At 44.7% G+C, this 26,675-nt stretch overlaps 1 protein-coding gene across 4 annotated transcripts in view; it reads right to left on the bottom strand.

The window, feature by feature from the left end:
* The window catches only part of STK10 (serine/threonine kinase 10), a 109,290-nt gene that overhangs the window by 32,559 nt on the left and 50,056 nt on the right, over nt 1–26,675 (bottom strand). For 3 of the 4 annotated variants that reach the window (XM_075600980.1, XM_075600981.1, XM_075600982.1), the window contains exons 3-4: nt 11,562–11,610; nt 10,904–11,053 (exon numbers count right to left, since the gene is read on the bottom strand). The exons of the other annotated variant lie outside the window; for it this stretch is intronic. In XM_075600980.1, coding sequence (XP_075457095.1) covers nt 10,904–11,053; nt 11,562–11,610 — 199 coding nt within the window. The remainder of the gene's footprint in view (nt 1–10,903; nt 11,054–11,561; nt 11,611–26,675) is intronic. 4 annotated transcript variants of the gene reach the window in all.

Genomic DNA, 26,675 nt, shown 5'->3' with positions numbered 1-26,675 from the left:
GGGACCTCTTGTATGGGTCATTGTGCTACTTCCTCCGCCACTGCCTTGATTAATATCACAATACCATCTTTTACTTAAATCTCTCAAAACCGCCTCCTAGCTAACGTAAAGACTTTTGGCGGTTTCTTACTTTAAATTTTTTTGGAACATATAGGGTTGCTACTTTTTTTTTTTTTCAAACTTTTTTATTAGGCAGATATAAAATGTACATACAAGGAACGATATGCATCGCCTAATACAGAAACATTTTTGTATTTTTGGGGGGGAAAGGATGGCAAAACCTGTTGACCGAGGCAGGTGACCTACCGATAACGGAGAGGCCAAGAAAGAGGGGGCGTGAGAAAGAGAGAGAAAGAGTGGGAAGAGGGGTGGGGGGGGGGGGGGGGAGTGTCTACCCTGGTCGCTGGTGTCCCTTTTGGACGAACTTCGTAGTTACTGGATTGTCAAACGCTTCCATATCCGTATTGCTTTATCTCCTTGTTTCTTCCTTGGTGAGCTTGACTCGTTCTATATGATTATCCATGGTTCCCAGGTTTTATAGAAAGCTATTGTTTTTTGCTTAAGGTGCGCGGTTAGCTTCTCCATAAGCATTACTTCATTTATCCTGTTTTTTAGTTTAGTCATGGAGGGTGGGGACACTTTCTTCCAGGAGGCCGCAACCTCACATCTCACCGCTGTGAGGATGAAGGAGACCAATTTCCTCACTGGATGGTCAATTTGTTCCATTGGCCTGGCCAGTAGGTAGGTCAGTGGATCAATAGGTAGGTCGAGGCTAGTAACCTCTTTTAATAGAATTTGGACCCTTTCCCAATACTTCTTAATTTCCGGACATGTCCACCAGATGTGGGCCATGTCACCCTTTTGTCCACAGCCTCTCCAACATAAATCAGAAGCCAGAGGGTAGATTTGTTTTAGTCTCACTGGAGTGAGGTACCAGTAGAACATTATTTTGTAAATGTTTTCTTTGGTTGTGGTGCATATGGAAGTTCCTGAGGCTACTTCCCAAATGTCTTCCCAGTCCTCTCTGTCGATATCTATATTCAGGTCCGCGGCCCATTTTTGCATGTAGTCATGAGTCGGAGGGTCCGCTGATGTTTCCAATTATGTATAAATCTTTGATATTAGCCCTTTTTGTTGAGAGCTATCTCTACATAGTCTCTCGAATTTAGTGAGAGGGGAAATTCTGGATTCGGGGATATCTTCTGGGCAAAGTGTCTAATTTGGAGATATTTGAATGCATCCAATTGTGGTATATCGTATTTAGTACGTAAATTTTGGTAGCTCAAGAGTTTCCCCAGGCTCAGAATGTCTCTGATCACCCTGATCCCCTTCGATTTAAATTGGTCGTATAATTTGGAAGCGCATCCGGGGGGAGGGTGGGGGTGGGTGAATTTTGGGGTTATTAAAAATTGGTGTAAGTTGTGAGCTGGGGGACACAAGTCTGTACTTAGTCTTGGCTTTCAGCCAGACCTCCCAGGTATGGCTCATCGCTCCCAGTTTGAATTTATTGAGATGCATATCTCCTCTATCCAGGCTCCATAGGCACACGTGCAGAGAAGGCATTTTGGCATAGTGTGACTATTTTGAGCCAGCATCGTTGTTCAGGGTCAGCGTTCCATACGGCCGCTTGTTTAAGTTGGGCTGCCTGGTAATATTTGGAGATGTCCCCTCGCTCTAGATGTCAACAGTATCGACCTGGCTACCCTGGGTCTTTTGCCCTGCCAAATGAAATGGAAGAATCTGTTTTGGATGTTCCTTAGTTCAGAACCAGGAACGTGGACCGGGAGAGTTTGAAAAAAATATAATAATCTAGGGAGTATGTTCATCTTTATCGAAATCATTCTTCCGATCCAAGAAATCTGGTAACCTTCCCATTTATCCAGGTCTCTCTTCATTTTGCCAAACAGAGCCGGGTAATTATACTGATATAAGGATTGGTAGTTCTTTGATACATTCACTCCCAAATATTTAATGTATGAAGAATTCCATCTATAACTAAAGTTCAATTTGAGCAATTTCACTTCTGATTCTGAAAGACTCAGGTTAAGGGCTTCAGACTTATCACTATTTATCTTGTATCCAGATATTTTGCTGAAATCCTCTAGTTCAATTTGAAGGTTAGGAAGGGAAGTTTGGGGTCTGGTTAGTAACAAGATAATATCGTCCGCAAAAAGCGAGATCTTGTAATTTGTTTTTCCTATTTCTATGCCTTGGATATTTATATTGTTTCGTTTGTTTTGACGCCAGAGGCTCGATAGTGAGTGCAAAGAGGAGGGGGGATAGTGGGCATCCCTGTCTCGTACCATTTTTGATTTGGAATCTTTCGGTGTTCCCACCTGGCAATCTTGCGACGGAAGATGGATTTTGGTATAGGGCGCGGACCCCTGTTAAATAGGATTCGTTAAAGCCAAATTTTTCCATTGAGGTATTGAGAAATAGCCAATCAATTCTATCAAATGCCTTCTCTGCATCTAAGCTCAGAAGCATTGCCTTGGTGCCTGTGAGGTGTACATGATCAATTATATTGATTATTTTGCGGGTAATGTCCGAGGCTTGACGCCCCGAGACAAACCCCACTTGGTCCAGATTTATTAACCTAGGTAATATTGGGTTTAGCCTGGTTGCCAGGATCTTGCTATAAAGTTTAAGATCGTTATTCAGGAGGGAAATTGGTCTATAACTCCCACATTGCATAGGGTCTTTCCCTTCCTTATGTATAATAGCAATGTTTGCCAGTGACATTGACGAGGGAATTGGGTTTCCCTCCATGAATGAGTTAAACATATTCAGTAGGTGTGTGGACAGTGTGGATAAAAACTTCTTATAATAAGCATTAATGAACCCGTCTGGGCCAGGGGCTTTGGAGGTTTTCAGTGTTTTCACCACTGCTGTCAATTCTGCTTTTGAGATTTTGGAGTTAAGGGCGGAGTTTTCTTCGTCTGTTAGTGTGGGAAGGTTGCAATCAAGGTAGTTTGTGATTACCTCTAATCTATTGGGCCCTGGATCGCTACTCTGTGTCCTTAGATTATATAATTTGGCGAATTCTTCGGCTATTTTTCTTTCGTTATATATTACCTCACCAGACGTATTCTTGATCGCCGTTATTTGGGATCTTTTTTGCACTTAACTTGCTAGCCAGAAGTTTATCGGCCTTGTTGCCTTTATCGTAATATTTTTGGTTAGTCCATTTAAGGGCTTTTTCTACATTTTCCAATTGAATTTGTTTAAGCTCAGTTCTATTAGTAGTCAGATGTTTATATATTTTTTTTGAGGGGTTTGCTTTATGTTGTTTTTCCAAATCGAGAATTTTGTCTGTTAATATTTTTATCCTCTCCATTTTAACTTTCGTTTTGTGGGAGGCAATTGAGATTATTTTACCTCTAATTGTGGCCTTATGGGCTTCCCACAAAATTGTTGGGGATGACACCGAACCACAATTAATATTGAAATACTCCTTAAGGGCTTTTTTGATTTCTTTCTCTACTTTGATATCATTTAATAGGGAGTCATTCAATTTCCAATTGTGACCGTTTTTGTAAATGGTATTGAAAGTGTCAAGGTAACTGGGGCATGGTCCGACCAAGTTATTGGTCCGATGTCCGAGTTAGTGGCTGCCTCTAGAATGTTCTTGGTAGCAAGAAAATAGTTGATACGTGAGTACGTCTGGTGAGGGGGGGGGAGTAAAAGGTGAAGTCCTTCTGTCCTTGGTGGTGGATTCTCCATATATCCATGAAAGAGAACTCTTTAATTATCTCTTTAAATTTTTTCCCAGTTCTATATGATTGGGCGGACGGCAAGCAGCCTGGGTTGAATGATTTATCTTCAATGGGGTTTAATACCATATTTAGGTCTCCTCCTAATATTATTGAGGACAAGTATTCAGGGTCCACTCCTTCTAGTACTTTTTTTAAGGATTCGTTTTGGTTTTCATTTGGCGCGTATAGATTGATCAGAGCGATCGGAGAGCCAGCCAGAGACCCATACACCACTAGAAATCTATCCTCTGGGTCCGTTGTTATTTCTGTCAGATTGAATGGAGTGCCTTGGCGAATTAAAATTGCAACTCCTCGCTTCTTACTACTAAATGACGAGTAATAACTGACGGGGAGGAAAGGGTTAATACCTGATTTGCCATGCATTACTGTTGTTGCCCTGTCCCCGCCATTTTTATTCCCCATTTGCAGGCCATTCCCCGTCTGCGAGGGTAAAAGACAAGATGCATTGCTTGCCATACCCTCTAACCAACACATGATAGCAGATCTTAAATGTAAGGCAGGAGGTTTTTTTTGTAAGTCCAAGCAGGAATTACTTGGACATCCAGCTGTGATATGGGTGAATGAGCTTCGGTATTTTTATGACCAAGCCTCAAAGGGTTGTAATTATTTTTATGATGGAGCCTCAAAAGGCTCCCACAGATTTAGAGTCCCCCTGTCTAAAAGAGTGTCAATTATGACAAGACCCAGAGACCCATAATGTATACAAAACTGACATACTGATGCACAGCAGATGTCAGGCTAGTGACCCCTCCGGGTCAAAAATCAGACTTAGTGGCCCCAAGTTATGGGTGTAGCTCAGGTATGCTAAGTGGCATGGGCGTCAACCTGACCCATGCGCCCTGCCCACCGGACAGCCCTTTTGACCGGTCTTATGAACTGTGGGTCACTTGGCTATTCGTGGGGTTTTTTTTGTTCCCACGAGGGGATTGGATCCACATGTTAAAGATAGCTTTGGGCAGTCTATAAATGTGGCTTCCCATTTATTCCCAGTGTGATTCCTGAATTTAATCCATGATGTAAAGATGCAAGACTTTGTTCCAGTACAGCAGCAACCAGTCCAGGAGTGAATGGGTTAACAACCACATAACCACAGGACTTTTAAAACCAAGGCTGCATTTCTTGCACTGGCAAGCAAAGGACAATTTCTTTCATTCCAAGGACAATTTCTTCCATTTCCTTATCCCAGTGAGTGTTGTTTTAAGTGTATTCTGCAGATGTCGTGTGTTTGTCTATTAAGGAAATAAATCACAATTTATTTTGCAACTTGTTCTGTTCAATCAAGTACCCAGAAATATAAAAGTGTTGATAAAAGTTGGTGTCATCGTGACAATAACTCATTGGGAACGCGTTTTGGAAAGTTTTGGGCGGATCCTGGGATGTGAAGTGCGTCTCCTGAAGGAAAACAAATGTCACCCTTTAAACTCTTCAATTCTTGCAGAGCTAACCTCTTTCGATTATTTTGTAAACCTTTTACGTTCAGAGAAACCAGTTTAATAGCGGATTGGTTAGCCATGGGGTTTGTTTCTACTGTGTTTGTCTGTACTTAGGAAGGGTGTTGGTATTGTCAAGACTCTCGTGGAAGTAAATCTCTCTTAACCGACCAGGGCCAGGGGGCGAATGCAAGAGAGGGGGGGGGGAAGGGAGGGGAGGGGCCTGCTGGGACAGTACCAGCAGGCGATAGAGGGAGTAAACTAGGCCTTGATGTGGCCAGAAAAATTACAACCGGTGTAACTTTTAACCAGCTTTTGGGCTGGGGGGCCGCGGGGGGTAAGTCCGGTGCCTACAACCTTTGGGGACAGGTAAGACATGGGCCCCCAACTATAGATTACATAACTTTGCACCCCTCTGGGGTTGTCAACTGTAAAACTTGAGTATAGGATTTCGGGGGATCCATGTGAGGTCAAGTGGATAATTTGGAGCGCTTTGTGTCACTGCTTTAGATTACTTAGCCTGGTAACCTAGAACCCACATGCTTCTGTGTATCCGCTTTCAACTAGTTACGGGGGGTCAGGGTGTCAAGACCTCTGGTTTCTCTGAACTCTGGCTCTGGGACTGATAATTAGATTGCTTTCTTGTTTTAGCTGAGGGATAGGGAGGGGGGGGGTTAGGAGGGGGTGGGGTGGCAGGTGTGTGAGTAGAGTGGGGGGGTATGCCTAATACCTTTCAAAGTATCAGGATAGGATGAAGCAGAGCATTTGTACATTCAATGTTAACAATTGGTTTCCACCATGTATCGTCCTGTTTTGTGGGTGCGAACTGAGTATGATCAGCAACCTGCAGCTTTGAGAGACTGCTGCGTTTTCGTGTCCATAGCAGGGTGCAGTAGTTAGTGGGTCCATAGTGGCATTCTCATGGTTTTAACCTCGGGGGGGGGGAGGGGGAGACGGGTCCAAGGGAGGGTAGGGGGGGGGGGGAGGGAAGGGAGGGGGAAAGAAGGGGATAAGGCTTGGGAGGGCTCATTCTAGGGTGTGAGGTCAGGGAATCGGGATTCACATATCTTTTCACCTTTTAAGACTTTACTTCATAATACCTTTCAACATATTTGGTTATAGTAATACAAAAGCACTTATACACGCATTGTTAGCAGTCGGTCATCACAGTATATCTTCGTGTTTTATGGTGCACACAAAGTGAATGAGCAGCTACTTGCGACTTTGAGACACTGCTGCATTTTCATGCCCATAGCAGGGTACAGTATACATAGTGGCATTCTATCTTTCTATCCTCGGGGTGAGGTGGGGGGGGGGAGGAGGGGGGTAGGTTGAGGGGGGGGGGTGGAGGGGGTGGGACAGCTACATATTTGAAATAGGAGCCCTTGAGTATCAGTTGGGATGACTCCCCCCGGAGTGTTTGGGGGTCTAAGGCGTCTACTCCGGTTCAGCTTTAGTGGGTCTAGAGTGGGGGGGGGGGGGGGAGAGAAGGGGGAGATCGCAGAACGCAGGCGATGAAGCCTAGGCAATAACAGTCCCTTTTCCCCCACCCCCTCCCGCCAACCCCACAAACCCTGCTGTACGTCCATTTCTGCGACTGGTGGTCCGGCTCTGCTCACTCTCCGAGGTGGTGATATAGTCCACGAATGCAGACCCGGCTTCCAGGTTAAGTTTTCACGCCAGCCGGCCCTCCACCCCAAAAACAAAACCCAACGGTGGGGGCCCAACGGGGTTCCCGCTTCTAATAACGGGCGTGCTGGTGTGGGTGGTTGCAGGAACCAGGAACGTGTATCCTCCTCTGCGACCGTTCGGGTGACTGCTGCTGTGAAGAGACGTGCGTGTTACATCCTTGTAGCTCGCAGGTCGGCGGGAACCAGAGTGTCTAAGCAGGTATGGGCAGCTCCATTTTTTTCCACAGGTTAAATCTCAGCAGGATCCTCAGGTGGCTATCTGTTTTGACTCTGTTGGTGGGCAGCTATTCTCGCTGACGCTCGCTCTGGGCCTCCTCTGTTTCCACTGGGGCTATGGTTCGGCAGTTCTGTCGACCATGATGGAGGGGGGGGGGGGGGTCAGGCCCAGCGCGCGGGCAAACGGGTCCAAATCCTCTGGTTGGCGTATGGTCAGGAATCTTCCCCCATTGCTGGCAATCAATTTAAACGGAAACCCCCAGTGGTATTTTATTGCTTTCTCCCGCATTAGAGTCATAAGGGGCTTCAGTTCTTTGCGGCGGAGGATGGTTAGCTGCGAGAGATCGTTGAACATCAGCAGGGTTTCATCTTGGAATATTATAGATTCCCTTTCTCTGCAGGTCGCTATGATCCGCTCTTTGGCTGAAAAGCTATGCATCCTCACGATGATATCGCGCCTGCGTTTCGGGTCATCCGATTTCGGCCCCAGGGCCCGGTGGGCTCTGTCTATTTCCAGATCCTTTTCATCCAAATCACCGCAGAGCATATGAAAAGTTCAGGTTAGGTTTGGTCTGATATTTTCTGGTGATATTGTTTCAGGGACATTACGAACGCGCAAGTTCTGCCGTCTGTCTCTGTTTTCTTGGTCTTCTAGACCTTCTTTGAGGGTTAGTATCTCCTCTCCTAACCGTATGATTTTTTCCACTGCTGCAGACTGCCTTGTGAGGGACTCCTCCATTTTATTCTCCGTCTCCGTTGCTCTTGTTGTCAGGCTTGCAATATCTTGCCTGATATCCCTGACTGCCTCTTTGATGTACGCTTGCAGGGATGCGTGCAGTTTAGAGTGCATTGCGCTAAAGAGCTCCTCCAGATATGCTCTGGTAACTGGTTCCTCAGACCCCGGGGTTGCTCAATTGTTGCCGGTTGTCTGCTGTCGGCGCTGTGTCTCGTGCTCCGGCGCCATCTTGTTTTTCGCCAGAGTCCTCCGCTCTCCTCTGAGGCGGCGAAAAGTATTTTGTGACACCTTGGGCTGCCGTTTTTTTTAATTTAGACATTCCTGGTCGTTTCGTCTTTAGTTTGTGCCAAGTTTAGTATAGATTTTCGGGCCAGAAGGGTGTTCTACCATCATTAGATGCTGGCGGGGCTGCGGAGCTCCACGCTTACCCAGCCATACTCGGTGACGTCACCCCAAAATAAACATGTTTAATGTATTAAGGACAGACACTCTTCCCTCATTCTGTTGATTTGTCTCTTGAAGTGGTGGGGACAAGGGGGGGGGGCCCCCAGGGACTGCAGACAGATCTCAGCTGGGGGGGTCCAATGGAAGCAGCTCCGCGCTTCTCCCAGGTGGCGCCAAGGCTCCAATAGCCACAGAGGGATGGCCACCCCTCCTCACCCTGCAGCCTCTCCAGCAGATCTGTAAGCCGCTGGTACGCTGTCTGGAGTCCTTGCTCTGGTTAGGTGATTTTCCCCACAGTGCTGCAATAATTTATCTGAGGCTTCCCCCGTTCCCCCTAGGATTTGTTCCCTCTCAGGGCTGCACTGCGCCCCTTCACCTGGGATCCGGTGTCAGATCTCTCCCTCGGGTGTTCTAGGGCTGATACACGGGCCCAGCGGCCATTTTAGGGGGTGAGGGGTGGGTCGACACTCCTCAAAGCTGCAGTGCCCAATTCCCACTATACCTCCGTTTTGCTGTAGCCGGAGGGGCTCACCGACAGGGGGGGATTCCCCCGACCGCCCCAGCCTGCTCAGTGATACGCCGCACTTCAGATGAACCGCGCGGCTCCGGCTGCCATCTTGGAATCGGGGACGGAGGGGGAATCAGACAGCGGGTCTCCAGGCGTTCGCCAGAGCAGCAATCACTTTGCGGTGAGGGGACAAGCTGACCAGACTGCTAGGCCGTTGCGTGTATTTATTTTGGGGGAGTTTTAAAGGGGTATTTCCCGTTTACCCTTGACCTCAGGACGGAGCCGATCTAACTTGCGGCTTCCCTGCTCCACGTCCTGGAGGGTTGCTACTTTTAAGTTTTTATAATACGGGACGCCGAAATCCAGTATGAAAGTGTGACGTCATAACAAGGGATGAATGATTTGCAAATGCTTTGAGCTGAATGGTATCTCTTGACTGCTATATTCTTTTGGTTTTTATCATCATATCTGCTCTTGGCCGGGCAGGGAAAGACTTGCACTCAACTAACAAGTATCGGTGGAAGAGAGTAATGCCTACAGGGGTGGCGGTCATCATATTATAAGATGACCAGGCAGGGTCCTAACTTTATTAGATTAATAATTTAGTAAGGTGACATCTATGGGAAAAGGTAATTATTACTATTAGTAGAAATCTATTACGCTTTTTGACCGATTTCATTATAGTCATTTGAAGTTCAGGCATTTCACTTCGAGGCTCTAAAATATGGGACAATTATGTGTCCCGACAGACCTTTCCGGGACAATGGGACAAGTCAATGAAATAAGGGACAATCGCATATATAAAGGAGCTCCGTCAACCCTAGTAACGTTAAACATTGCCAACGTATTATTTTGTACTCGTGTTTGTACGGTACCGCTATTCTAATAGATCAGCCCAGGCTGACCAGTGGTGCGGGTCACATTGAACAATCCAAATCTAAAAAGCCTAGCTGAATAGAAAAACAGCACTGCCAAAACACATGGTTTCCGTGCATTTCTGCAGACTAAAAATCATTTAAGCAACTATTTATAAAAGTGACCTTCAATGCATCAGAGCTGTTCACTGTAACAGCAAAGGTGCAAAGCAAACAAAACTGATGCTTGCAGCAAACTTGGCAAAACACAGTTTGAACTTCCAAAATAGTTTGGGAAAGGGGTAAGTAATTATCTCTAGTGCTGTATCTTACTATCTGCCCTCAATGTTCTACACATCAACTCATACACATTTGTCCTTTAACATAACTCCCTTAGCACTGTTTATTTAAAACATACAATTACAAGAGGTGGGCCCCCGGGGACATTCTCTGTGGGATTAAATTAAACTATTAGCCGAAATGTAGCTCTATTGTTACATAAAACAGATTTATTTCACAACTGAGCTTGTTATGAGAAGTGGTTTTGGAGTCAGTGACATAAGGGAGGGGGCACGGCTCTTAAAGCTGGTTTCTCTGAAAGGGTGCGTGGGAAACTACTGTGCAGTCCGCTCCTTTCTTTGGTGGAGACAGCCTGCTGCAAACACATTAAAACCACCACTAAACTCTGCTCTAAATCTAAAGTGTTGTCACAGCAGAGTGGTGTGACAATAACAGAACAGAAGAGGAGGAGGAGAACAGACCTGTACTAGAAGTCACTCTGTTTAGAAAGGTAATGCACAACACAAAAAGGGGGAATTAACTCCTTTTGCCCAAAGCTTTACAATAGGTTTATGTACTTAAACTATACATTACAAACACAAACACATACTGGCTGGAATAATGATCACACTATGGTGGACGACTCCTATTGGCCATAGCTTACTCCTGCTTTAGTATCATTTAATTGCTCCATTATACGCAGTGTCACCCTGACGCATGAAGAATAGACATACTGTGCCTCTTATCCACTCAAACATTGCTATACCCTACAACAGGAGTAACAGATCGTAGGAAAGTAGCCCTTTCCCCCAGTTACTATTATTGTGCAGCAAGACTGTGCCCGCAACAGATTCATTCTTTTTCAGTGTCCAGTGTGTCACTGGAAGGCAGGGCCTGGAAACAAAAGTTCGTTCTCTACAAGTGCACACAAGTGTAAGCTTGATAGAGCATGTGTTTATTTTTTCTCACCCAACTTAATGTCACCGTCCTGTGTTAGCAGCACGTTCCCCGCTTTCAAGTCGCGGTGGATGATCTTCATGCTGTGGAGGTACACCATGGCCTCCAACATCTGTCTGCAGATGGCTCGGATCTGAGGTTCTGTCAGCCCACGATCCAATTCTGCCATCAAAACAAGAACATAGCTATCTCAATAAGACAATTCAAATGTACAGAGAATGACACACGCATATAAAGTTTCAGAAACCATCAATCAACAATCCCCATTTCCGTGAGGCTGCTTTAATTTAAACGCTTAATTTGAATTTAAAAAAATGAGGAAAAAAACTTTTCACTTGGAGATGAGTGACCAAAGAAACCATTGGTGCTCAATTTAGGTCTTATTTTTTGTGAACTAGATGAACAGCCCCGTTAAAAAGCAGGGACATATGTAAACAACCACAGTGAGGCAAAGTAATAATTATACACACCTATAATAAAAAAAAAAAAGAAGTTAAAAAAACAAAAAACCTATGATCAGGAATGATGTCATTAAAAGGATTGTTGATATAGTGGGGATTGAGCTTTAGAAAGACTGAAAAACAGCATGGAATATAATGCACGCACCCAAAAAGCCAACATTTATACAGATACCTTGAAGGTTTTTTTTGAAGTTTTAGATCTTACATACCGAGCATTATAGCGTCCACAGCTCCTCCTTGACAAAACTCTATCATAATCTGTAAAGCAATCACAAAACCATCAGTCAAAATGTTATTCCTGCAATCTCCGATCATAGGTGGGAACAAGGATTTGGAACATTATTCCCTTTGAGAAATACTGTTGAAGAAGCTGGGAGTATCCGTTTGCATGCCATTATGCCTTGCTGCAGTGGAAGCACTGTACGCTGTGTGATTATGAGGTAAGGCAGGTTTGGGAACTGGTCCGAAACATGTGAATCTGCTCATAAATGTTCCTGATTGTGTCATTTTACTCTAGTCGAGTATGCAAACAGCACCCAGTATTTTTCACCAAAATTGATCCATGGAGCGTTCTTGTGAGCATGGCGTGCAAAACCTACAAAAAGTACTTTCTATTATTGTATTCTGTACAATGGAGGTTTCCCCTCCACCCTCCCCCTTTTTGTACACCATAACTAAGGGGTGCACAAACTTTTCAGTCTGCGCACCCCTGCCTGCTCTCCCCCCTCCTTACCTTGTCTTCGGCATCAAATGCGGCTGTGGGGTCACGTGACCCCGACGCGACATTTGATGGCATGTTGCCGTGGCGGCTCATCACCGAATACAGGGTAAGGGAAGTGAGAGAATGAGCGGCTCAGCAGGGAAACGTGGTTCAATTCCCGGTGTCGGCTCTTTGTGACCTAGGAAAAGTCACTATCTCCCTGTGCCTCCGGCACCAAAAACAGATTGTAAGCTCTACAGGGCAGGGACTGTGTCTGCAAAATGTCTCTAAAGCACTGCGTAAAACTAGCAGCGCTATCTGGTTGCAAAGTTATAAAAATATCTTTATATCTAAATGAAATGGGGCAGTAATTTGCTATACTTATCCAGACCAAAAAAAGAAAAAAAACCCACAATATTTAGCACTACCCCTGCAGCAAGGCAGGGCTGAAAGTGTTTCAGTAACTGCACTACCCCTGCAGCAAGGCAGGGCTGAAAGTGTTTCAGTAACTGCACTACCCCTGCAGCAAGGCAGGGCTGAAAGTGTTTCAGTAACTGCACTACCCCTGCAGCAAGGCAGGGCTGAAAGTGTTTCAGTAACTGCACTACCCCTGCAGCAAGGCAGGGCTGAAAGTGTTTCAGTAACTGCACTACCCCTGCAGCAAGGCAGGGCTGAAAGTGTTTCAGTAACTGCACTACCCCTGCAGCAAGGCAGGGCTGAAAGTGTTTCAGTAACTGCACTACCCCTGCAGCAAGGCAGGGCTGAAAGTGTTTCAGTAACTGCACTACCCCTGCAGGAAGGCAGGGCTGAAAGTGTTTCAGTAACTGCACTACGTAGAAAAAGCGCTTTGCAGTCTGTTGGCTTCCGTGCTCTGCAGTACAGGATGTCTGCAGATTACTGTGCAGGACGCTGGGTATTGTCAAAGCCTCAGCCCAACCGCATCCCGCACTAAGATTGTAACAGTCTTGTGGGATACAACTGCTTCCTCCAGATAACCGTTTGGTCCTTGATGGGAAATTTTGCAGTTTAACCCCCTTGGCCATAAAAACAAGAACTTTACTCCAAAAGCATTGCAGGTGAAAGTTGCCCAGCTCCGAAAAGTGGCATCAGAGCTCAATCCCCAAAAATGATTGAGCTCCAATACAATTTACCAGAGCTTCGTGGATCCCAGCTAACATCCCCTGAGAATTGACAAACCCTGTGAGATCGCCAGAATAATTCTCTCCCCTTATCTCAAGTCGTTGATAAAGTGGCACTATTGTTTTTCCACACTTTTTTTTAATCTGAAAAGGCAGCTGCACTGTACAGGAATGCACGTGACATGACACCTGCTGTATTTACATCGTTTTAAAACACTGTATAATTATGTATAGGGTTTAATAAGTACACCCTGCCTCCACCAGCTAGCCATTACCATGACACTTTGTAAAATTAGAAAACAAACATTTGCATAATCTTTTCCTTACATAGAAACAGAATTTGACATTAGATAAGAACCATTTGGCACGCCGTGTCTGCCCAATGGCCTAGAAAACCTCAGACCTCATTTGACCCGTGGCTCCCTTTTGTATTCATCCCAGGCAGGTTTGAATTCCTTTACTGTATTAGCCTCCATCGGGAAGTTATTCCCCAAATCCACCATCCTGTCTGTGAAGTACTTCCATACATTTGACCTGAGCTTGGCACCCTCCAGCTTCAGGGCATTACCTCGTGTTGCGCTCCTCTTTCCCCTCTCCCAAAGATTCTGAACACACCTATTTATTATTAACTGGCAGAACCAGTAGTCACTATGAGGTAACAGAACATGTGGCCTTTTCAATGCCGGAGGTCCGGCAGCACTCTACTCTGCATTGCACACGCCGCCCCTCCCCTGGGCAGAAGCATATTGAAGTGGAGAGGCACCACTTCTAGGGGATGATCGTGGTCAGCCCAACCATATCCTAGAGAACAAGCATTTGAGCCATGACATACTAGGTACATCATAAGGACAATCAGAGTTGAATAATGCAGAGCTGCGGAGGAGGGATGGAGCTCTGGGGGCCGACTTATCTTACAGATGATCCTCAATACTGGAGTCTTCTTTCAATTATTAATTGTGTCAGTCCCCAAGTCGGTTCTTAAATATTGTGGATATTATAGTTTAGTAATCCTTAGTCACTCAAAAGACAATTCTGGAAACTAGTTGTGGGGGGGGGGGGAGGAATACACATGAAAATTCCAGCCCCTTTGGGGGCATTACAAAAGGGAAACTATTTTAAACTAGGACGGAGGGGGGAGGGGAATGAAACAGAAACTAAATAGAATAGATGAGGAAACAAGGGGTTATGGAGGTAGAATGGAGGCAAGTGCGAGTTTGACAAGCAGTGAGACACCCATAGTAAATACAGATAATACTAGAAAACTTCTAAAGACTAAACCAAGTTGGCGCAGAAAGGAAAGAGCAGATAAGATAATAGTACAGGCTGAAAAAAAAAACTGAAATGCATGCTTACTAATGCAAGAAGCCAGACAGATAAAATGGGGGAGCTTGAATAGCTGCAAGGGAGCAGTATGATATAGGCATTACTGAAACATTGTGGGTTAAAACTCATTACTGGGCATGTAATTTAGAGGGTTATTCCCTTTTGCAGAAGGATTGAGTAAATTAGAAGAGGAGGTGGAGTATGTTTATATGTTAAACCGGTTCTAAAACCTATTACAGGCATACCCCGGTTTAAGGACACTCACTTTAAGTACACTCGCGAGTAAGGACATATCGCCCAATAGGCAAACAGCAGCTCACGCATGCGCCTGTCAGCACGTCCTGAACAGCAATACCAGCTCCCTACCTGTACCGAAGCTGTGCGCAAGCGGGGAGACTATAGAGCCTGTTACACATGTGTTATTTACATCAGTTATGCACGTATAGGATGATTGCAGTACAGTACATGCATCGATAAGTGGGGAAAAGGCAGTGCTTCACTTTAAGTACATTTTCGCTTTACATACATGCTCCGGTCCCATTGCGTACGTTAGTGCGGGGTATGCCTGTATAAGGGAAGATGTTTATGAAGGGATTGATGAAAAATGTAGAGACCTTGTGGGTAGAAATTAGCAGTGGAGGTAAAAGTATAAAGAAAATGTTTGTGGGAATATGCTATAAACCACCAAATATCTGTGAGATTGGGGAAGCTAAAATACTTTTGCAAATAGAAAAGGCATCAAAACTAGGTCATGTTTGCATAATGGGTGATTTTAATTATTCTGACAGACTGGGGCAATGAGATTAGCATTACAACAAAAGGAAACATTTTTTTAGGGGTGCTTAAAGACAATTATATGACCCAAATTGAGGAACCAACCAGGAGAGGGGCAGTACTGGATTTGGTAATATCAAACAATGTAGCAGTAATAGCAAATATTAAAGTCCTGGAACATTTGGGTAGCAGTGATCATAACATGGTCTCATTTGAAATAAATGGTCAAAAAACAGATTACTTGGGTTCAACAAAGACCTTAAACTTTAGAAAGGCAGATTTTAATAAACTGAGGACTAATCTACAAGTAATACATTGGGATGATGTTTTTGCAGGGGAAAAAGTAGAAGAGAAATGGGCAGTATTTACAACATTGTTAGAAAAGCACACTTATCAGTGTATACCCTTGGGTAATAAGTATAAAAGAAATAAGTCAAAACCAATGTGGCTAAATAAACAGGTAGGGGAGGAAATGGAAAAGAAGAGGAAGGCGTTTAGATTCTTTAAGTCAGAAGGAACGGAGACATCGTATCAGAATTATAAGGAATGTAACAAAAATTGCAAAAAAGGCAATCAAATTAGCAAAAATAGATAATGAAAAAAGGATTGCAATAGAAAGTAAGATCAACCCTAAAAAGTTCTTTAAGTACCTTAATAACAAAAAAATGAGAAAAGAAAACATAGGACCCTTTCAGTGTGAGATGGGCACTCAAATGATTGAAGATAAGGAAAAAGCAGAGGTATTAAACAAATTCTTTGCCTCTGGGTTTACCAGGGAATCAGTGAGAGGGGAGAATACAAAGTGATTGTACCCCAACGAAATTCACACCACTTGTTAAAATATAACTTTTATTTAGTTTTATTAATTACTTAAAACATATATTACCAGATGTGTGTGTAACTGTATTAAAAAGAAATTAAATCTTTCACTGATTCACTTTTCAGTTCAGTTTGCACCCACTTTATAATTACCAATTGGATTCGTTGATTTATCATTTATTCGTTCAATTAGTATGGTTTAGTTGATCACTCCCTAATTTCCCCTTTACCAGGGAAGAATCAATTGTAGAGCTGCAGGAGCAAGCCACAACCTTCATATTAACGAACAATTGGTTAACCGAGGAAGAAGTTCATAGGCAGCTTGAAAAAATGTAAGTAAATATTCATAAAACTATTCATCCCACGGGCAGTACAAAGGACTCTGGGTCATCCCTTAAGGTTGAAGGAAAGGAGATTTCACCAGCAACAAAGGAAAGGGTTCTTTACAGTAAGGGCAGTTAACATGTGGAATTCATTACCCATGGAGACTGTGATGGCAGATGCAATAGATTTGTTAAAAAAAAAGTTGGACATCTTTTTAGAAAGGAAAGGTATACAGGGATATACCAAATAAGTATACATGGGAAGGATGTTGATCCAAGGAGTAATCCGATTGCCAATTCTTGGAGTCAGGAAGGACTTTATTTTTCCCCTTATGAGATCATTGGATGATATGTCACTGGGGTTTTTTTTATTTGCCTTCCACTGGATCAATAAGGAAGTATAGATATAGGATAAAATATCTGTTGTCTAAATTTTAGCATAGGTTGAACTTGGACGTATGTCTTTTTTCAACCTCATCATCTACTATGTAACTATGTTGAGTAAGGTGATACCTTAAAATGTATGGGGCAAATTAATAGGAGGTTAATCTCTTAATATTTACAGGGGCAACTGTTGTGGAAAAGAATGTGATATTAAAGTTTGAGAAATGGTGTGTGGAAGAAGGTGATACTAATTATTAGGTCCATTAGTGCAGATTGTGCAAGATTGTGACCCCAATAGATTCTGTGGGCAAATGGTTGTGTGGTTAAGGGTTATCCTATTGAATTACATGAAGGGGCAGGCAGCGTTCCATGTTTAAAGTGAACCATTTTTAAGTGGAGTTTAACAGGGAGTTCAACAGAAGTGAAACAAGAAGTGGCCAACTTTACACCTACTAGCCCTGGAACCGAAGGGTGCTGGAAATAAGGACATTTTCTATCAAACTCAAGACATAGCGCTCTTCACTCTGCAGCACCACCATTCATATATTGAACTTTTGACATTTTGTACATTGCCCTTATCCAAACTCCATTTTCAGTGCCTAGTCCTCAGGCTGCTCAACACTGAATTTGCAACACAGTCATGCCTCATCTGCTATGTATATTTGCTCTAACCACAATTTTCTTTCTATAAGCCTTATGTTGCAGACTCCATATTTCCCATTTCTCTTTCCTTCTGTACCTCAGTTCACGAACTGCTTTCCTATCTGTGCCCTTTGGCTCCGATCAGCTCTACTCCCTGCTCTAAAACACTTACAAATCCTCCCACATCCACTTTCTTTCCTTGCGTCTGGGACTATCTTTCCCAATCCTGGTCCTTATTTCTATATGCTCTCGTCCTCGCCTCTCACATGCAACTTCTCATTGTGGAGTAAACCCCTCTAACCACCTACCTTTCACGTCACTCTCTCCTCTCTCGTGCCCTTTGGAATGCGCGCTCCCTTTCAAACAAATTAATCTCTGTACATGACTTTCTCTCTAATCCTCTTTGCTATAACTGAGACTTAGCTCACTCAGTCTGACTACACTAGAAATTGCCCTCGCTTGTGGTGGGCTATCTCCTGTAGTCCCCACCCTGATGGCAGGAATGGAGGTGGTGTGCTCCTCCTCTCAATCTGCCATTACCAAACCCTTCCTATACCTCCCACTCTTTACTTTCCTTCCTTTGAGGCTCACAGCTTGTTTCACCTTTCTGTGTCCACGTGGCGGTCATCCATCGCCCACCTACCTCTACTCATCCCCCTTCAGTTGCTCGCTCACTTTGAATCCTGGCTTTAAGTGCTCTCCTCGGTCTCCCCTGTTTCTCTTTGGGAACTTAAAAGTGCCATATTGATGACCTCTCTATCCCTTGGGCTTCCCGCTTCCCTCGCTCTAACCTCTTCTTTTGGCCTTCAACAGTGGACTGCAGCCAGCAGCCACAAGAACGGCTACTACCTGGACCTGGTTTTCACTAAACTTTCCACTCTGCCTTATCCATTTCCCCTTTTTCGTCTCTGACAATCTCATCTCATTTTCTCCCTCCTCCCCCTCGTTTCTGCAGAAACCTACGTTCCGAGAACCTCCAGGCTCTGGACTCCACTTTGCGCTCTTCATTTTCCTCTCAGCCCCACTATAGACTGACAACCATGTCAGGAACTACAACTCTGTCCTATCACTCTCTTGATCTACATGCCCCTCTTTTACTCTCCCCTTCTAAAAAGAGACCCTGGCTAAATTGCCACACATGCACGATCCACACGCATCTGGAGGAAATACCATACTCTTGCAGACTTCCTTCACTACAACTTTATACTATTTGGGTTCAATTCTGCGTTCTCCCAGGCTAAACAAACCTATTTTTCATCAATAATCAACACTCACATGTCTAACCAATGTAGACTCCTCTGCCTTGGACTATACTCACACCACTGTCTGTTACCCGTCCTTCTTCTAATTCACCTCATGACTTTGCTAACTATTTCAAGACAAAGGTGGATTCTATTTCGGCAAGACATCCCCTCTGTATCTGCCTCATTCTACTTCGGTTTAACTCTCCTCCTGCCTTCCTCGACTCCTTTTCCTGTCACAGAGGACGTGTCGCTGCCGATCTCTTCTCCCTCTACCATCTGACCTCATTCCCTCCCATCTCCTCAAAACCTCTTGCTCCTACTCTAAGGCTACGGCCCCAGTCCTCCCTGCTGCACGCACGCCTGGTCATGATCGGCGGTTTGTAGGGGAGCTCATGGGGAGGGAGGGCCATGATGGGGGTGGGGCATATCTGCCCTGCCATTGGCTGCGCGCCGACTACGTGACTGCTTCGCTACACGGGAAGACAAAGTTCTCGTCTTCCCTGCTAGCGTACGTGTCAGTGCTTTGCGCGCACACACACACGTTTCCACCAGGGACTCCGCCTCATCACTACGCTCACATTTTCAACTCCTCCCTCTACTCTGGTACGTTTCCCACCTCCTTCAAGCACGCAACAGTCATGTCCCTACTCAAAAAACAGCAACCTTCACTCTGTCACGGTAGTTATCACCCTGCTTCCCTTCTGCCTCTAAACTCCTTGTGTTCCCTCGCTTACTCCACTTTCTCACCATCTACTCTCTCCTAGACCCCCAACAATTCCTCTCACTCCACTGAAACAGCCCTCACCAAAATGACGAATGATCTACATGCTGCAAAAGTCATTACACTTTGCTCATAATACTCAACCTCTCTGCAGCCTTTGATACTGTGGACCACCCTGTTCTCCTTTACACCTTCCATACTTTTGGTATCCGTAACAAAGCACTATCCTGGATTTCCTCTTACCTGTCCCATTGTACTTTCAGTGTCTCATTCGCCAACACCACCTCCCCCTAATCGCTCTATGGGTATACCTCATGGACCTGTCCTAGGACCTCTTCTCTCTTTATACACACACACACACTAGGTGACTTTATCACATCTCTATGGTTCATATACCACCTCTATGCTGATGACACAAAATTTACCTTTCAACTCCTGACTTTAATTCTGCTGTACAGACCAAAGTCTCTGAATTTCTCTATCAGCCTGGATAGGTTGACTCAAATGTAACATGCACAAGATTGAGCTCCTCATACTTCTTCCCAAGCCTTTCCGTACTGTCCCCCTTCTACATTACTGGTGGCAATACTATCATACAAACAGTATCAGAAGCACGCTACCTAGGGGTCACATTTGACTCCTCCTGCACATTCACAATGTAGCTAAACCTGGTCCTTTTTTACTTCTGTAACATTGCAGAGTTATGCCCTTTCCACCGTCCCTCTACTGCAAAAACTCTAATGCAGGCCATTATTTTCTGCCGCCACGACTATTGCAGTCTTCTACTGTTTGGCCTTCCTGTTCACCTGTCTTCCCTGCAAGCTATCCTAAATACTGCTGCTAGAATCTTCTTATACTATATTAGTGAAAGCACTGTATGCCTGCCTGCCTGCCTGGATGTCCGGTGTCCCTAGGGGAAATCTCATTGGTCCCTTGGCCCGCCCCCCTCTCATTGGCCTGAGGCGGAGTGACGGGCCAAAGGACACACAGGGACACACACACACACACACACACACACAGGGACACACACACACACACACGGACACGGACGGGGACACACACACAATCCCCTCCCGGTGCCCCTCACTCTCCCCCGTCAGCTGGACCGCACCTCAACTTCCACACACCCCCCACCCTCCCTGTGCCCGAACTTACCCGGAGTCCCGTGTACACACACACACACAGACATTCCCACCCCCCCCCAAGCTCACACACACCACCCCCCCCAAGCTCATCCCCACCCAAGCTCACAACCCCCACCCCCCCAAGCTCACACCCCGGTGCCGCTACAGTCAGCGGGGGAGCGGAGCGAGCGCCCGGGACACACGCGGGGGAGCGGCCACAACACGCGGCCTCCCGCCTCACATCCACGTGGGAGCGGCCGGATGAGTGAGGCAGCGGCAGGATGGGTGAGCTCCCCCCCCCCCTCCACATGCTACGTGCTGCTCTTGCCCCTCCGCTCCCGGCTCCCCCCTAGGCCGCGGGACGTGAGATGGGAGGGGGGATGCCCCTCCGCTCCCGGCTTCCCCCTGTCACCGCGTGACAGGCCGCGGGACGTGAGATGGGAGGGGGGATGCCCCTCCGGTCCCCGCTTCACCTTCTCCCCACCGTTGTCCCTGCTGCCTGCGCAGGAGGAGGGGGGGGGAGCGGGTGTTGGTGCTGGTGTGTGTAATTGTGTGAGACTGTGTGTGAGTGTCTGTGACTGTGTGTAAGTGTCTGTGACTGTGTGAAACTGTGTGTAAGTGTCTGTGACTGTGTGTAACTGTGTGTGACAGTGTGTGTAAGTTTTTCACAGTGTGTGTGTGTGTGTAAGTCTGTGTAAATGTCTATTACTGTGTGAAACTGTTTGAAACTGTGAAAGTGTGTGTAAGTGTGTGACTGTGTGCGAGTGTGTGTAACTGTCTGTGATTGTCTGTAACTGTGTGTGTGTGTGTGTGTGTGTGGTGAACTGTGCAGTGTGAGCAATGAGCAGTGTGTGTGCACTGTGTGCAGTGTGACCATTGAGCAGTGTGTGTGCAGTATGCAGTGTGTGTCAGTGTGTGCAGTATGCAGTGTGTGTCAGTGTGTGCAGTGTGCAGTGTGTCAGTGTGAGCAATGAGCTGTGTATGTGTGTGTGTGCAGTGTGAGCCGTGAGCAGTGTGTGTGCAGTGTGCAGTGTGTGTCAGTGTGACCAGTGTGTGTGCAGTGTGCATTGTGTGTTACTGTGAGCTGTGTGTGCGCAGTGTGCGTCAGTGCGACCAATGAGCAGTGTGTGTGCAGTGTGCAGTGTGTGTGTGTGCAGTGTGAACAATGAGCAGTGTGTGTCAGTGTGAGCACGGTTCACATCCCGGGCAACGCCGGGTCTCTCAGCTAGTCACTTTATATTCGCCTAAATCTGTTTCAGCGTCTCCTGCTGAAATACCTCTCCTGAATTCTAATTAAACTCTATCACTCTCAATTCTCCTCACTTCTGCCCCTCCTTACAACTCAACCCTAGTTCTCACTGTACACCTTCCCGACTCTTGCGTTCTGCTCAAGAATGTCGTCTTCTGTCTACCCCTTTTGTACCTAAAGTCCTCTCCCGCACTTCCCCACTCCTCTGGAATGTCCTTCCCCTCAATGGACTTGCACCCTCTCTCTCCACCTTTAAATCAATCTAAAAACACACTAATGAATGAAGTATATGGGTAGCTCCGTGGCTGATACTATACATCTCGGATGCACGGACCTTGGCCCCTTGCAGACACACTTACCAGAACACCCTCCTACTGTCTAAGTTCTGCCTACTTACCACTTACATTGTAAGTTCATCGGGACAGGGACTTTCTTTCGTATTGTTACTGTTATGTCTGAGGCACTTTTCCTCCCATTATGTGTTTTATTATATCATGTGTATTAACTGCTGGAAAGCGCTATGTACCTGGATGGTGCTATATAAATAAAGATATACATACAAATCTGGTAACACTTGTACTGGGTTCATACACGCAAATGGTTGAGTCAATGACATTTTAATTTTTGTATTTTCTGTATATGGCCTCTTAGCAGTACATTAGATTTTCTTATTAAAAATATATTTAGAAGCCTGTAGGCTCCCTTTCTTATATCGAGGTTTTCCCAAGCTTGAGAGGCACAGCTGTGTTTATGTGATTTGAGCCAAAGCAGAATGTATCCTTCTAGGCTGAATGTGGTTGGGAGTAGCAGGCTTACAATGTGAACCTCTTGGATGCTGTGGCTGCCTGCAATGTATTACCATAAGCAACCATAAAAACAGCATTTTGGTTTCCCACCATGCACATCTAATACTCTCCGCTCCAATGGTTTTGCAGGTTAGATTTCTTGTTTTTAAATCGGCTAAATACCAATAATCAGAACGCTTTGCACTTGCACAAGATGCTTCTGGAACAAGGACAGAGAAGCGTTCAGTTAAGTTCACACATTTATTAGCATCAGCCAGATCGCTAATGTGCACCAGCTTCGTAACTGTACAGCCAAGAAGAGCATGACAAGCGTAGTAAACTTGGCATGCTGCTGCACAGATCCCTTTGCTTTCACCGATGTGAAAGCTACTCGTTACTTAAATGACAGCGCTATACATACAGACTGTGCACCCCACAAACCGTGAGATCATTTAAAAAGTAGAGAGATGGATACGGTTAATTTATACAACATCAGGATTCACCCAACTGTTAAGTAAATTAACATACTCAAGATCAAAATTGTACTGAACAAATATGGAAAAATTTACTTTTATGAACAAGGGGAGTTTTAAATGAGCCTCATTGCATTCATGATGCAAGTCCTATCAGATCTTAGAATTTAGTTTTTTTAGAAAACACTTAAAATATTAAGTAAAATATAGACCGTCACAATCAAGTTTCATTGGACTACCAGGGATTGTATATTCATTAGACAGAACGCAAGTGTTTAATAAAATTGTATTTTTGCCAGAGCCATTAATCACACACACAACCGGCACAGAAATGCCTCACCAAAGCGGGATACGGGGAAACGCCTAGCTGGAATTTGTTGGCAAAAGCGAGCTCACCCCCTGTTCCTCCGGGATCTTTGCAGCCAGTCACAAGTACGGTACAGGACCACAGAGAGGTCCACATGCTCGTCTCAATGACTGAGAACACACATATAGGGTCTAGACACCGACTGCTGCACAGACTGCAACTCTGCACAAACAAGTCACCAACACCTGAAATACCCTGCTTGGCAGCAGTGGTTATACTCCTCCCACACGCCGAGTCACTGATCAGTCTGGGGAAACACAATAGCCACAATACAGGAATCAGTCTCGCCCAGCGGGTGGTCGATAACCTGGGCCTCTGCACACGGCCCAGGTACAGTATTGGTATTACCATGGCACCTGAAACCTAGGGACATGTGCCCAAATATGGTAATCTGTCTCTGGCATAGGATAAAGAGCCAGGAAACATAGGGGCATTGGGAATGCCACAATCCCAGTATAGGCCAAATAAATTACACGGACAGCTCATGGTCCTCACATGAAAAGAGGGCCTATGCAAGTCCAGCCATCACAGACTATTAATGCAATGTGTTGAGTAACCAAACTCATTTATAATGACTAGTAGTTTCTTTAAATGTTACATTACTGCCACCTAATTTTCAAATACCATAAGAGGTCTTGCTATCTATAGTGGCAACAAACGTCTTGTGGATTTCACAGTGAAGTATGAGCCAAGGATGACAATTTAAAAGTACTAAATTGGGTTCAAAAAACGTGACAGACGGAAGGAAAAGGAAAAAAAAACGTTGGGGGGAAAACAAAAACTGAAGGAGGCGAATTCTCCTCAGTCCTCACAGTATTGGCAGAATATGAGGAATGTGTTCCACTGTATTCTAGGGGGATGTGTCTTTGGCAACCTAGCTATCTCCTTGCTGTGACTATATGGTATGTAAAGCATTCATATAATATTGCCTTCTACTCCAGAAGAAAAAAACCCTATGTTGCAGAGTCCAACAAGATGTCAAATGTGCACTAGGGAATTAGGAAAACTGCTCATGGATAACAGAGCTGCACATAAAACAGTGCAACTCCCTCCTCGTTGCACCAAGTCCCCAAACAGATTTGTAGTCCTGTATTTATTTTACATTTGAACTGTCGGTCTCAACATTAGGTCACCCCTGTTATTGTTCTGAAAGACACACATTCAGGATAAAACTATCCTTTGTGTACTCAAGTTGCCTGCAAGCTAGTGAATAATGGTATCTTTATTATGACCTGCCCATGGAAAGCATTTAGACTTAAGACTGAAGATGTGCTATAAAAAAAAGTGACCATTAACTTGCATGTGCAGCTGATGTTTAGTGAGTAACACCCTTTAAAAGACAAAGGGCAATATTTGCTCAGCTGTGCTACTCCATAAAAGACACCTTCCAGCACGGCTTAGTAAATATGTCCCTTTATAGTGCATTCACTTGAATAGGGGGTGGGTTAAGAGGCTTTATAGAGCAACACTTCTTGGTAAATATAGCCCCAAAATGCGGTGTACATTTTTTCCAGCACTTAAAGTCAAAACAAATTTTTCTTTAAAATTATACTCTGTTTTGATAATGAGGCCATGCCATGGAGTCCATAAAGATATAGTCTGCGGAGTACCGAGGACCATTCAGAACTGTAACAATGGAAGCGTCACTCTCAAAAGGAAGACGAAATTAAATTACAGTACCCTTCACATATTTCTGCACCTTTGACATTCATGTTATATCTCCAACATATTTTACTGGCTACTAGATATCCCTGTTCATCATGTAACCCTCCCTGCTTGACTCCTAAGGCGTTAACATCAAATACTCTGATCTTGGATGCGATTACCTTATCAGGGTGTTGGATTTGTGTGGCTGGGCGATGATATAGCAATGATGGGACCCAGGAACTTTATTCATTCGACGGCATCTTTATTAGTTACATCCATATATACTAGGAACTTGGTATAAACATAACTACATTCTTCCTTATACTGTCTGAACCTAATTCCCTAGCTGCCCCTATCTTGGTCCTAAGGAGGTCCTGAGGCTTGATTCCCTTGGTAACCTACGGAAACACTCTTCTGGGTGGCTTCGGTGGAGTGCCATCATGTATGGGACAGACCTGGTGCTATTCTCCCTCTGTCAGTAATAAGTGTCCCTTCCTTGGGCACTACATACCACCTTGTGGCAGCCTGGAGTGGGGCCAGCTATGGAATCCGATAGGTTGATCCAACCTCGCCTCGGAACTACTGCCTGTTGAGTTCTCTCTAGACATATGCTGCCTCTCCATGAACCTTTATGGGGAAGGAAGCCATCTCTGCGGGACGGCACCCAACTTACTATAAAAATATAAAGACAGAATCTCATGCTATACTTATAAACGCATTTACACTATGCACAATCACAAACGGGGTTACAACCAGTTGTCAAAGTAAGAAGGTAAATATTTAGCTATACGGTAGAGCCTGTCCTGGACGGACAGACAGACAGACAGACAGACAGACACTTTTCAGCCTGCTTGTAACATTATGTTTTAGAAAATGAATATATATTCAAACCATTAGGCAGCAAAATAATTATTAATTTTGGATGAAATAGCAGTCCTTTAGTGTCATCCCTCATACTTTGTAGACTGATACTTTTTAGGAGACAAACCTCTTCCCTGTGGAAATTATACTGGATAGAGCTTTCTCCAATCTCCAAGAAAGCAGATTGTTTTACCAAAGTTTTAAAATATAAAAAAGGGACAGTCACACTTAGGACACAACAGTAGTCTGAGGCTTGATATGTTAAATCAAGATATTTGGGGGTGATGAGACTGTTGATCCAAGAATCTTGAGGCAAATTGTTCTTGCATCTTAATGTAATTGTCATGCTAATCATTAGCCAAACAAATATACATTAAATGTGAAAAGAGCAATTTTGGGAGGACAGGGAAACGAGGGTTAATTTATCAAGGGTCCACAAAACACAGAAAATGTCCATCACTTTTAAAATAAAATTTTGTAAGGAAGCCAATTACACTGGTAACGTGTAGATTTATTTTGCCTGCCAAGTGGAACTGCTCCTTTAACACTACTCCGTGTGCGATTGTCCTTGTGAAAGAACCAGAAATTCAATCTCTGAAGCAGGCACGTAAGCTATGTGCAGAACACAATTTAGTAGGCGAGGTTCAGGAATCTCTCTTTGCATTTAGCATATTTACTTATCAGATAACACTAATCTACATTCTTACCTTGGAAAGGTAAACACCTTTTACATGGGAGGGATACAAAG

This window comes from Ascaphus truei, chromosome 5 (genome assembly GCF_040206685.1).
Source record: "Ascaphus truei isolate aAscTru1 chromosome 5, aAscTru1.hap1, whole genome shotgun sequence".
Classification (NCBI taxonomy): domain Eukaryota; kingdom Metazoa; phylum Chordata; class Amphibia; order Anura; family Ascaphidae; genus Ascaphus; species Ascaphus truei.
The sequence above is the reverse complement of the archived record's forward strand: the minus strand, read 5'-3'. Positions and strand labels throughout refer to the sequence as shown.